Raw genomic sequence first — 12,168 nt, forward strand, 5'->3', positions numbered from 1 at the left:
AAATTTAGGAAAATATATAAAAAGTCTTATTGCTATTTAGGGAATTTTATCTTATAGGTCAATTGCACCATCATCCTTAATGATGTGAATTACACAACAATGAAAATAAAGACTGGGGATTTTAAAGATGCCAAATAATATATAACATACACAAAGAAAAAGAGAAAGCATATATGTCTAACAATATTTCCCATAAACAAAATAGTATTTATGTCTAAATATTAATATATTTTTTTATATTGATGGGAAATACTGTTGAATTTGTAGTTTTATTTTATTTTTTTATGTTGATATATGTATTAACTATTTGACCTCTGGAAGATTTACCCCCCTTCATGACCAGGCCATTTTTTGCAATACTGCACTGCGTTACTTTAACTGACAATTGCGCGGTCGTGCAACACTGTACCCAAATAAAATATACGTCCTTTTTCCCACAAATAGAGCTTTTTGGTGGTATTTTATTACCTCTGCGTTTTTTTAATTTTTTCCGCTCTAAACAAAAAAAGACAAATGTTGGAAAAAAAAAAACAAAAAACTTTTTTTTTACTGTCTGCTATAACACATATCTAATAAAAAAAAATCGAATTCCTTCATCAATTTAGGCCAATATGTATTGTGCTAAATATTTTTGGTAAAAAGAAATCCCAATTGGCGACTTATAGTGGAACTGCGATATTGCGGCTGCCATTCTGACACTAACTGACACTTTTTGGGAACCAGTGACACTAATACAGTGATCAGTGCTAGAAATATGAACTGTCACTTTACTAATGACACTGGCAGGGGAGGGGTTACCATCAGGGGCAGTAAAAGGGTTAACTGTGTGCTTAGCCAGTGTTTTACTAAACTGTGGGAGGTGCTTTTACTAGATGAGAAAATGGATCCCAGTCCCTGCTTTGCAGGAACACAGGATCCATGCCTTCCCTCCTGTCAGAACAGCAATTTTCCTTGTTTGCATAGGCAGATTGCAGTTCTGTCTCTCTGGCTGATGATCGGCGGATGCTGGTGGACATTGAGTTAGCAGTACTCACCAATCGGCTCCTGCTGTGTGTAATCATAGCGGGAGCGAGCTGCTGACAGCGCGCAATCTTGACCCCTACCCGGAAGTGCAGGATCACATGTATATATATATACATGATCATGCGCACAGCTGCCACCCCTGTAGCAGTAAGCCCCCTTCACACAGGTGGACCGTTCAGATCCACCTGTCAGTTTTTTTTAGCAGATCTGAACGGTCCCCCCATGCATCTCTATGGGGCATCAGATGTCAGTGGAGACATGTCCGCTGACATCCGATCCGTCAAATCTGGACGGATGGAAACCCTATTTTCCATCCGTCCAGCACATCGGATCGGATGAGAACGGACAGACGGTCCATTCCCATCCGATTCCCCCATAGAGAGGCATGGGGTCCTGACAGCTGTGTCTCCGCACACAGCGTGGAGACACAGCTGTCATCCTCCTGCTCAGCGGGGGATCGGCGGATCGATCCCCCGCTGAGAAAAACGGAGTACGTCTGACGGACTCCGTGTGTGAAAGGGCCCTTAAACTGCTATAGGGCGGTCGCTAAGTGGGTAATTGACACCTTAAGGCTAGGTTAAGACATGTGGCCCATGCTGCTCCAATGAAATTAAGCAATATGCACTGGATAATTTTTAAGAGTCATTTGACAGGTGGTAAGGAGTTGATATATTTCCTCCTCAATTTCTGTTTAAATTCTGTAAATCACAAATACAAGAGACAGCTCCACTTAAAAGCCTCCAGCTTGTCTTTTTATTGGTTCTCCCCCCACTGTAGGTGCGGGCCCCTACAGGAGCCTGTTTTATACCAACAGCAAACTTAGGGGAACGTTCAACTATAAAAAGCTGCATCCACTGGTAAACACAGAAAGACTTTTAGCTACAGTCCCTGTATCTTGGTCACACTCTTAAACCCTACGATTAAGCCCAATCATGGTGAAACATGTCAGAGGGACATGGCCAGGATGCAGGGACTGTAGCTGCCTCTATGTGTTTACCAATGGATGTGGCTGATATTAGTGGAGTGTGCTTCTATATTTGCTGTTTGGATTGTCAATCCTGTAAATGTTGCACCACCACACCGCAACTGTGTGCACTGCATTGCATGTAGTTTAAGGACGATTGCAGTGTGGCCCCCATTCACCTAAATGGGTGACGTTTGGTGGTGGTAGTGTCTATGGAATGTGACAGGGCGGCACTAAAAATGCAACACAGCCATTTATTTTTAACACTCTCGGATTGAAAATGTAAATAAACTCTTAAAATTCCCAGTCTTCATTTTCCTGCTTTTAAATTTGCAAAACTTATCAGGCTTTACCAATATAGTAAGTTTTCTCATTTTTGTTCTGAGAACTTGTGCATAGGTGCGGTATAAGCAGGCTTGCCTATGTGCGGTATAAGCATCCTTACCTTTTTTCCCGCAGCAGATTGCATTTTGTGTGTAATGAACCCTCACCAAAAATGCAAGTGTTGCGTTTTCTTATGCATCTTTACATGAGTTTTTTGCGTTTTGCTTTTTTTTTTCTGCATAATAAACTGTTTATAGCTGGTTGTTAAGGAGCGGGCCAGAAAGAAAGCCGCTGCGTCCTTAACAACCAATGAGTTATCAGCTGTCAGCAGGGTTCCCCGCTGACAACTAGATGTGAAAACAAGAATTGCCAGAAATAAAAAAATTGGGGAAAAAAATGACTTGGGGGCCCCCCCCCCCAAAATCCATACCAGAACTCTATCCGAGCATGCAGCCTGGCAGGGTCAGGAAAGGGAGGGGATGAACGAGTGCTTCCCCCCTCCTGAACCATACCAGGCCACATGCCCTCAACATGGGGGGGGTGCCTTGGGGCAAGGGGGGCTCTGCCCCCCAAAGCACCTTGTCCCAATGTTGATGGGGTGAAGGGCCTATTCTTCACAACCCTGGCTGGTGGTTGTGGGGGTCTGCGGGTAGGGAGCTTATTGGAATCTGAAAGCCCACTTTAACAAGGGGGGGCCCTGGATCCCAGCCTCCCCCCCATGTGAATGAGTATGGGGTACATTGTACCCCTACCCATTGACCAAAAAAAGTAAAAACAAGTGAGTAAAGATACAACATAATGCGTAAGTGGCTGTGTGCTCCCCTGGTAGCACTGCTGCCCTAAGCCATGGCCTATTGGCTGTGTAGTGCAACCTTCAGTGTAAAGTAGATGTTCAACCTACTGGAATAACTTTTGTTGGCTTAATCGCTGTATATAAAACAACTATAATTGGTCAACAAAAAATTTTTGCTTTAATTTTTTTATCCCTGGTTCTCAGTCTGATTCCCTGCTGCCTCTTTGCAGCCACTTCAGGTCTACATGCACTATTGGCTGCATGCCATTTCTTAGGCTGGGTTTCCTGACGGTTACAACAGTGCACCATACCTGTGTATTAGGTGTTGAAATATCCACTTGTTGTCTCCATTATAAGCCTGTGGGACAGGGTGACAAGCAGTAGACAGAGCATTGTTTAAATGTTTTTCAAGTGTACAATTATCTAAGACAAGCAGAAGTGAGGAGAAAATATACATGTAACTGTCAGCATGGGCCATTGTTATTATAAGATTACATAGAGGCATATCATTCAGACATCAGTCTTGCAGTACCATAGAGACACCAGTAAACAATATGACGGTAATACCATTAAAGTGGTTGCAAACCCCATTTATGAAATTTGAACTAAGCACATATATCTGTAGTGTTTACTTGTCTCTCTCCAAAGCTCTAAGTGTTGTTTCTCTCTGGTGCTTCGTTCCTCTGTTATCAGCATGGGTCACTTCTGACAAGTTCTCCCACACATGAGATAAACACGGGTTGCAGGAAAAACATTTCTCGATTCCCCCATCCACAATGACAGTGCTGACAGGGGAATCCTTCCCGCAGAGCAGAGCTGGAACGAGGCCACCTAGAGCCCAGGACGAACTTGGTAAATTGTGCCCCCCCCCAAAAAAAAATAATGAATGAGCAGTATATGTCAACAAAAACACCCCTCCCCCCCCCCCTCAAAAAAAAAAATTGATCACTAATCTAAATGCTCACCACCTAAGCATACATTTCCCCTCCTCCCAGTTCAAATCTGCCCCCTGCTGAAATCCCCCCTCCCAGCACAAATCTTTGTCCCCCCCATCCCTGCCAGCTCAAATCCTCTCCCCATATGCTCCCAGCACAAATTCCCCCCTCCAAAAAAAAAACAATTTTCCCCTCCAAGCGGAAATCCTCTCCCCCACTCCAAGTCCCCTCCCCCAATCCCCCATTCTAGCACAACTCCCCCTACCAAATATACCCCACTAAAATAATATTTCCCCTCTATTGTTTCAATTTTATAGCACAAACCACCCAAATTCCCCCTCCTAACACAAATCCCCCCAAATCACCACTCCTAGCACACACCCCTTAATTTGCCCTCCTAGAACAATTCATACCCCCTGTCGCTCCCCCAAATTCCCCTTCTCAACATGAATCCCCCCCCCAATATCCTTGTGGTGCCCCCAACCTCACATGATACCACAGTGCTCAGGGCAGCCGTCCCTCCTGCCCACCCCTTGTCCCAGCCCTGCCGCAGAGCTATTGTGTTCTTCGGTCGGGAGAACACAGATTATTGCTAGGAGCTATAACAGCCACTTGCAATAATTGCATGTAAAATCCGACAGGATGGTTGTACCCAAGTGAATCGATCGATCAGCTTGGGTACATTCAGTCTGGTTTGAATCTTGGCCAGATCAGCAGGAGACTCAAACATCTATGGTTGGCTTTACAGTATCTTGTCATTATTTGAATTCATCATCCCATCATTTGTTCCCAGGAAACTGTGTGTGGTGATGACATCACTGCACTTGAAGTCCATTGATATTTCCTCCAGCTCTGTAAGGCCCCTTTCACATGGGCGGTGCGCCCGACTGACTCAGTTTTGCTCAGCGGGGATCGATCAGCCGATTCCTGCTGAGTAGGCGGATGACAGCTCTATCTCCACTTACTTTGCAGGTACAGAGCTCTCAGAGCCCCACTCTCCTTTATGGCAGATGGGATGAAAACGGACCACCTGTTTGTTTTCATTGGATCCCAACCGTTCCTCCAGACAGATGGAAAATATTGTTTCTATCCGTTCGGATTTCACGGACCACATCGGACTGGATAGCAGCGGGTGTCAGAGGAGATGTCTCTGCTGACATCTGCTGCTCCATAGGGCTGCATGGAGCATCCGATCAGATCCACCTGAAAAACTGACAGGCGGACTGGATCGCAAAGCCCTTGTGAAAGGGGCCTAATGCCTCGTACACACGTGCAGATCGTCGGCCGAACGATCGGCTGTCTTTTGTCCAGGGCTGTCGGTGTCTGTTGAAAAGCGCAAAAGACTGCACAAGAATTTTGTCCGCCGACTACAGCCGACTGCAGAAGTGATGTCATGTGATGGTTAATTTTCCCTGTGTTTTTTCTTTTCTGAGCATGCCCAGTCTTGCAAATCTGCTGTCTGTCGGCCGAATTCTGTATTGACTGGCGAACAATCGGCCTCTCTGGTGTTGGCATACAAAAATTTTAATGCTTGCACGACAGATTCTTTTCGGCCGAAAGTGCGCTGTCGGCTGTCGGAAGCATCATACTAACAAGCCTACAATCGGCCGATCGGTCGTCGGCCGAATCTTTTCGGCCGACAATCTGCACGTGTGTACGGGGCATTAGGCTGGATACTCACTATACAACTTTTGTTGTTAGATTTCCTTTAGATTTACCTTCAACAATGGAGTGCAGGGGCCTGCCTGATTGCATACAAATTGAAAGTGTTTAGGTTTGATCTCATATTAAATGGTTTTGGTAAATCTAAATGAAAAAATCTAAAGACAGTTGTATAGTGTGTATGGCCAATAACTGAAGGTCCAGGAGTTGGAGGAATCGTCTTCAGGAGCCAGAGTATTGCATCCACAATCCACTGATTGTGGTTGGACTGCTTTGCAGGCTCCAATGCAAACAAAAAGCTTAATTAATAAATGCAATTTTTTTTTTTTAATAAATCAATTTATTATTTTTTATTTCTTTATTTTTTAATTTATTATAATGTATTTGTTTTTTAATATTTACAATACATTTTTATTTATTATTTATTCATTTAATGTTTTGCATTTTTTTTCTTTGGCATTTATTACTTTTGTATGGTATTTATTTAGCTTTCTTGTGCAATTATTATTATTATTATTTTTTTTTTTGCAAATGTCTGACTTATCCACCATTAAACGTAAATGAAAATATACTAACTACTACTAATTAAACTTTAAAAACCCACATGCACAAACTTGCATTCCTGGTTTGCCACCGAGCTCCAACATGTGGAGAGTGACAGGTTAACCTGGGCCAGGTCTCTGCTGTCACATTGAAGAATGACAGACACCACCCTCCTAGCTGTGACGGGGAGGGAGGGAGTTTCCTGATGTGCTTTCATGCTTCTGTCCAGGTAAGCAGCACAAATATCTGCCATGAATGCTGCCTGACAAGTCTAGTAGGAAGCTACAGGTGAGATGAGCCAGAGAACAAGCTGCACCTGAGTGTTTCCTTGTGTTGGGTTAGTGCAGGTGATCAGTAGGGAGCTGTCATCAAGAGAGGAAATCAGAGGGGAGCTGTCATCCAGAGAGCAGAGTAAAGGGGAGCTGTCATCCAGAGAGCAGAGTAAAGGGGAGCTGTCATCCAGAGAGCAGAGTAAAGGGGAGCTGTCATCAAGAGAGGAAATCAGAGGGGAGCTGTCATCCAGAGAGCAGAGTAAAGGGGAGCTGTCATCCAGAGAGCAGAGCAGAGCAGAAGGGAGGGAGCTGTCATCCAGCCCTCCTGACACTTGTGGATAGAGGAGGATTACTCCACCAGGACATCTCCAGCTTCAGGAAAAGGGAGGAGAGATTTAACTGCACTTCCACTGTCAAATCTTTAGAGCTTAAACCCCTTCTTAGTCTGTCTCAGGGACATGTGTGCGAATGAGTAATCTTACTACATGGAGCAAGCCAACTGACTGAGTTCAACAAGAGGAGACTGGAGGAGCATTTATTTCTGTAATCCACAGACAGATCTCTGTTGAATGACAAGATGATGAGATACAAAACTGGGTCCACCGTCACAACAACATCAGAGCCAGGCGCTGCCCCGAAATCTGTGAGTACAAAGTCAACTTCCATAAAGTTTTTCACTATTTCTATTTTTAGTTCAGGAAATCACCTATCATTTCCCAGAGCTGCGACCGTTCCCGAGCCTTTGTATTATATTAGCAGGCTGCGCTTTGGCTGTTTTTATTTTAATTATATATGTGTGTATGTGTATATATACATACATACATACACACGTATGTGTGTATGTATGTATGTGTGTATATATATATATATATATATATATATATATATATATATATATATATATATATATATATATATATATATATATGTATATGTATATATATGTGTGTGTGTGTAATTTGTTTTATTAAGGATAAGAAGTTAAGTTGCATGAGTTACCTTCCAGTTAAAGTAACAAAACAAAGAATACAGCTGTATGTTCTATAGCTTTTTAACATGTACTGTAAACTTGTTGTGTCTAGTCCATAATGGGTTAAGAGAGATGTAGGTTAACCCTAAATATTCTGTTCATTATAAATTTTTTTTTTTTTTTAATCTATACATTTTTTTTTCGTCTGATTGGAAAAGACAAGAATTTTGGTTATGGTTTTATGCACTTTAAATCCTTAAGAACGATCATATTGAACCGGGTATCTTAATACGTAGTAAATTATTGATTAGTAATTTGTCATAAAAGCAGACTTCCTGTTTCTTCCTCAATGTTGGTCATTAGGGATGAGCTGAACATACCTGACTTCAATTCGGGGTGGGTTAAATATTACTAAAGTTTTATTGCAGAACCCTACTGAAGTTAAAGTGAGCCAAGTGTTTAAAAAAAAAAAAAAACGTAATGGTCCAATGCAGGCCATGGTGAAAGGAAAGAAAATTCCTTGATTCCCCCATTAACACAGTCAGCGCTATTGTGTTCTGCTGGCGGGGAGCACAGGAGCCTTCCTTGCCGGCAGCATACAATAATCACTGCTGGCAGCTATACCCGCCGGGCAGGGAACGGGGAAAAAAAACAAAACGGACAGGCTGGTTTTACCGAAGTCAATCAATGAATCAGTACAAACAGCCTGCCCATAGACGAATCTAAATTTGTCTGGTTCCTGCCAAACCAGCTGAATTTCAATCTGCCAGTCGCCAGCTTAAAGCGAAGCTCCAGGCTCCTTCAGAAAAAATATAATTGTCAGCAGCTACAAATACTGTAGCTGCTGACTTTTAATATTGGGATACTTACCAGTCCAGGAATAAAGCGGTGTCCTCACCTCAATCGGCTCTTGGGTGCTGCCGCTGCCATCTCAGCTAAGGGAAATGGGCAGTGAGGCCTTGCGGCTTCACAGCCATTTCTCTGCTGCACATACGCGAAGCACGCTGCGCTTTGTGAATGGCCCGGTGGTGGGGGAAGGAGGAGGGGGACTGAACTTCCAGCTGAGTACGCCATGGCGAAGTGGGAGCTGTACCTGCCAAAACCAGATACTCGCTCTCCCAACCCCCCCCCCCCCCAAAGGTGCCAATTGTGGCAGTGGAGGGGGGGAGGAGGTACAAGTGGAGCATGGGGGGTGGGTACTACCCTGGGAAACATGTATCAAAAGCACAAAAAAAATGTTAAAAAATTCTGTTTGGTGGAAAGCCATAATTTTACTACTTGGTTAATACTTAAAGGTCAGCTAACTGAAGCTGGGTGGGAACTGACTAACTGACACTGACATCACCACTGACACTAATACAGTGATCAGTAATAATACTATACACTGTCTCTGTACTAATGACACTGGCTGGGAAGGGGTTAACATCTTGGGGGAATTAAGGGGTTAAGTGTGTGCCTAACAAGTGTCAGTTCCGGTTCACATTAGTGCGATCACAGAGATTGCATGTAATTCAGAGCGCACTGCTCCTAAATTACATGCGATCTCTGTGCGGGGGAAATTTCAGCCATACACTTTGTATGGCTGAATTCGCACCACATCCGCACTAAACCTGCACATGACCCTTTTTTTATCCGCAGCAGAATCGGATCGCATGGTGGTTCACACTAGTGCGATCCGATTCTGTGCTAACTTGCAGATCGCACTGCGATATGCGATCTCAACTGGGGGTGCCGTTAACTTTTAATCGACACCCCCTGCATATCGCATATGGCAGTGTGAGCTGTCAGAGGTGCGGATGCGATGCGGGAACACGCTGCATATTCGCAACATTCCCGCATCGCAGAAGTGTGAACAGGGACTTAATGTGTGTATTATGTACTTCTTTCTTTTTTTACTAAAACTCTGTTTGTTCTTTCTCCCTGCAAAGAGATTGTTACCTCTGTACAGAGCCCTGTGTTGTTTGTCAACACAGGGCTCTGGGCTGTGATTGGACACAGCCAATCAGCACGTCTCAGCCTTGAATCATTGCTGACAGAATCCTGCTATGTCAAATTACAGCGGGAGTTGGCGGGAGGGGGGGGGGCAGGAAGTGACGCATAGGTACGCCGCTTTGCCTGTAGGAGCCGCCTGTCCACAGTACAATGCGGGAGGGCAGTTCTGAAGTGCTTAAATTGCCAGCAAATGACAGTTACCGGCAGCTTTGTTCTATTTGTAAATAAAGTGGCTGGAAATTCCTTTTATTTATACCAGCCCCATATTCTACTTGAGGGTCTGGCATGGCTTTTAGGGGGAACCCCATAAAAAAAAATCCAAGGAAACAAAGAGTAGTATTCCCCTCAAAATGCCATATTGATTGTAACATGGCAGGCCAGGAAAGAGTGCCCCCCCCCCACCCCCACCCTTCCTGAACCGCATCAGGCCACATACCCTCAACACTGAGGGGTTGGGTGGCATCTTGCAAGGGGGGACCCCCCGGCAAAGCACTATGTTGATGAGGACGTGGGGCCTCTTCCCTACAACCCTAGTCCAGTGGTTGTGGGGGTCTGCAGATGGGGGGGCTATTTAGAATCTGGGGCACCCAGATATCCCCCCCCCCATATGAATGAATACGGGTTAAGTATTTTAATTTTTAAAAAAATCTCCCATGTCAATAGGTGATGTCTCTTGTTGCTAAGAAAACCATTGACAGCAGAAGAAGGAAAGTGTTCTATATAGCAGTGGGAGAAGAACTCGCTACTATATACTGTATATACCGTCTAGACTTGTTTTTTGGCTGAACTGCGAGCTCAACCCTATTAGTGATATCTAGCAGTTTAAACAAAAAAAACATTTGGGTGGCATTATCCTAGAACCAAAGTCTCCACACTGCGGCCCACGGGCTGAATGTGGCCCTTTGCTTGCCTTTATCCAGCCCTCTGGGCACTTTTTCTCCCACTGACACCATCAATAGAGTAATATTCCTCCCACTGATACCAGAGATGGGGAACTCATTTTCCCACTAACACCAGTGATGGGGCGTTATTCCTCACACTGACATCAATGATGTCATTTCTTTACCCCCCACTGACCACCAAGCCTATGGCATTGTTTCCTCCCACTGATGCCAGGCCATTTTCTACTTCCATTGGCCACAGTCCGGCCCTCCTAAAGTTTGGAGGGCAGTAAACCGGCCCTTTATTTTGAAAGTTTGAAGACCCCCTGTCCTAGGAGATTGTCACTTAAGGGTGTAAACATTGCCTTGGTGCATTTTATTTGCATGCTATATACATTATAGGCCTGTACGTGACTTGTGGCTTCCATACCTTATGACAGGTACGTCATCTTAAAGGGAAACCATCATGATAAAATAATGATTGTCTTTCCTGACCTCTGTATTTAGGAATGCTCGATCCAGCCATGATGATGCTGCCTAAATAAAGACATAAGGAATACAGAGACTCATTTAGAGCTTGCATATATGTGACATTTACAAGACGTCTCACTCATCCTGTTGAATTTTTTATGTTAAATGCAACAGTATCAGGGTGGCTCTTTCTGCTACAGCAGGAGGAGTGTAAATGCAGGAAGATCTTGGTATTCAAAGCCATGAGAGATGCTCTATGGGCCCAGTAAAATCTTCTAAAACCTTCCATACCCCAATAATAAAAAAGTTAATTCTCATACAGCATAAGTATAGAAATGCAAACATTTTATTTATTCAGTCAAAATTCTAATTACTGTAATCTAAATAGACAAAATTCCAGAAATTGGGTAATTAAAGTGTTATATTAATTTTTTCTCCTCTCTTTCACTCCCCTTCACCCTCCCTGGCTCTCTCATTTTCTCTTTATTTGTCTCTCTCCTTTCTCTCTATGTATTTATTTATTTTTATTTTTTTATCTATCTATCTATCTATCTATCTATCTATCTATCTATCTATCTATCTATCTATCTATCTATCTATCTATCTATCTATCTATCTATCTATCTATCTATCTATCTATCTATCTATCTATCTATCTATCTATCTATCTATCTATCTATCTATCTATCTATCTATCTATCTATCTATCTATCTATCTATCTATCTATCTATCTATCTATCTATCTATCTATCTATCTATCTATCTATCTATCTATCTATCTATCTATCTATCTATCTATCTATCTATCTATCTATCTATCTATCTATCTATCTATCTATCTATCTATCTATCTATCTATCCAGGGATTGAGGACAGAGAGTCCCCAGTCCCTTTCTCTGACCCCTCAGCTGCACTGGACAGTGAATAAATCGGAAGTGCTCTGTGCTGAAGAGCTTCCTGTTCATTCACAAACTGAAGCATAGTAAACAGTTTATTATGCTCCAGTTATGTATGAACACAGTGAGTGATCAGTACCGATCACTCATTGTGTTCATTCAGAAAAGGAAGGGGCCGGTAAATAACACATTTATTGGCCCCTCCCCCTCTTTCCATCCTGAAACGGGGGGTGGGGGGGTGGTTGGCAAGGCAGCAAGGGGAATCTGTGTCACACATAGGCATTAGGATGTGCTTTATCTATCTTATCTATCTGTCTATCTACAGTATCTCAAAAAGTGAGTACACCCCTCACATGTTTGTTAAATATTTTATTATATCTTTTCATGTGACAGCATTGAAGAAATGACACTTTGCTACAATGTAAAGCAGTGAGTGTAAAG

General features: G+C 43.2%; 1 protein-coding gene across 3 annotated transcripts in view; it reads left to right on the top strand.

Moving 5' to 3' along the window:
• The first annotated feature begins 6,849 nt into the window (after positions 1–6,849).
• LOC309554943 (myocardial zonula adherens protein-like) overlaps positions 6,850–12,168 on the top strand; it is a 173,167-nt gene continuing 167,848 nt past the window's right edge. For all 3 annotated transcript variants that reach the window (XM_082256693.1, XM_082256692.1, XM_082256694.1), the window contains exon 1: positions 6,850–7,159. In XM_082256693.1, coding sequence (XP_082112819.1) covers positions 7,094–7,159 — 66 coding nt within the window. In that variant the 5' untranslated portion in view covers positions 6,850–7,093. The remainder of the gene's footprint in view (positions 7,160–12,168) is intronic.

Source organism: Pelophylax lessonae, assembly GCF_965119305.1.
Source record: "Pelophylax lessonae genome assembly, chromosome: 4".
NCBI lineage: Eukaryota > Metazoa > Chordata > Amphibia > Anura > Ranidae > Pelophylax > Pelophylax lessonae.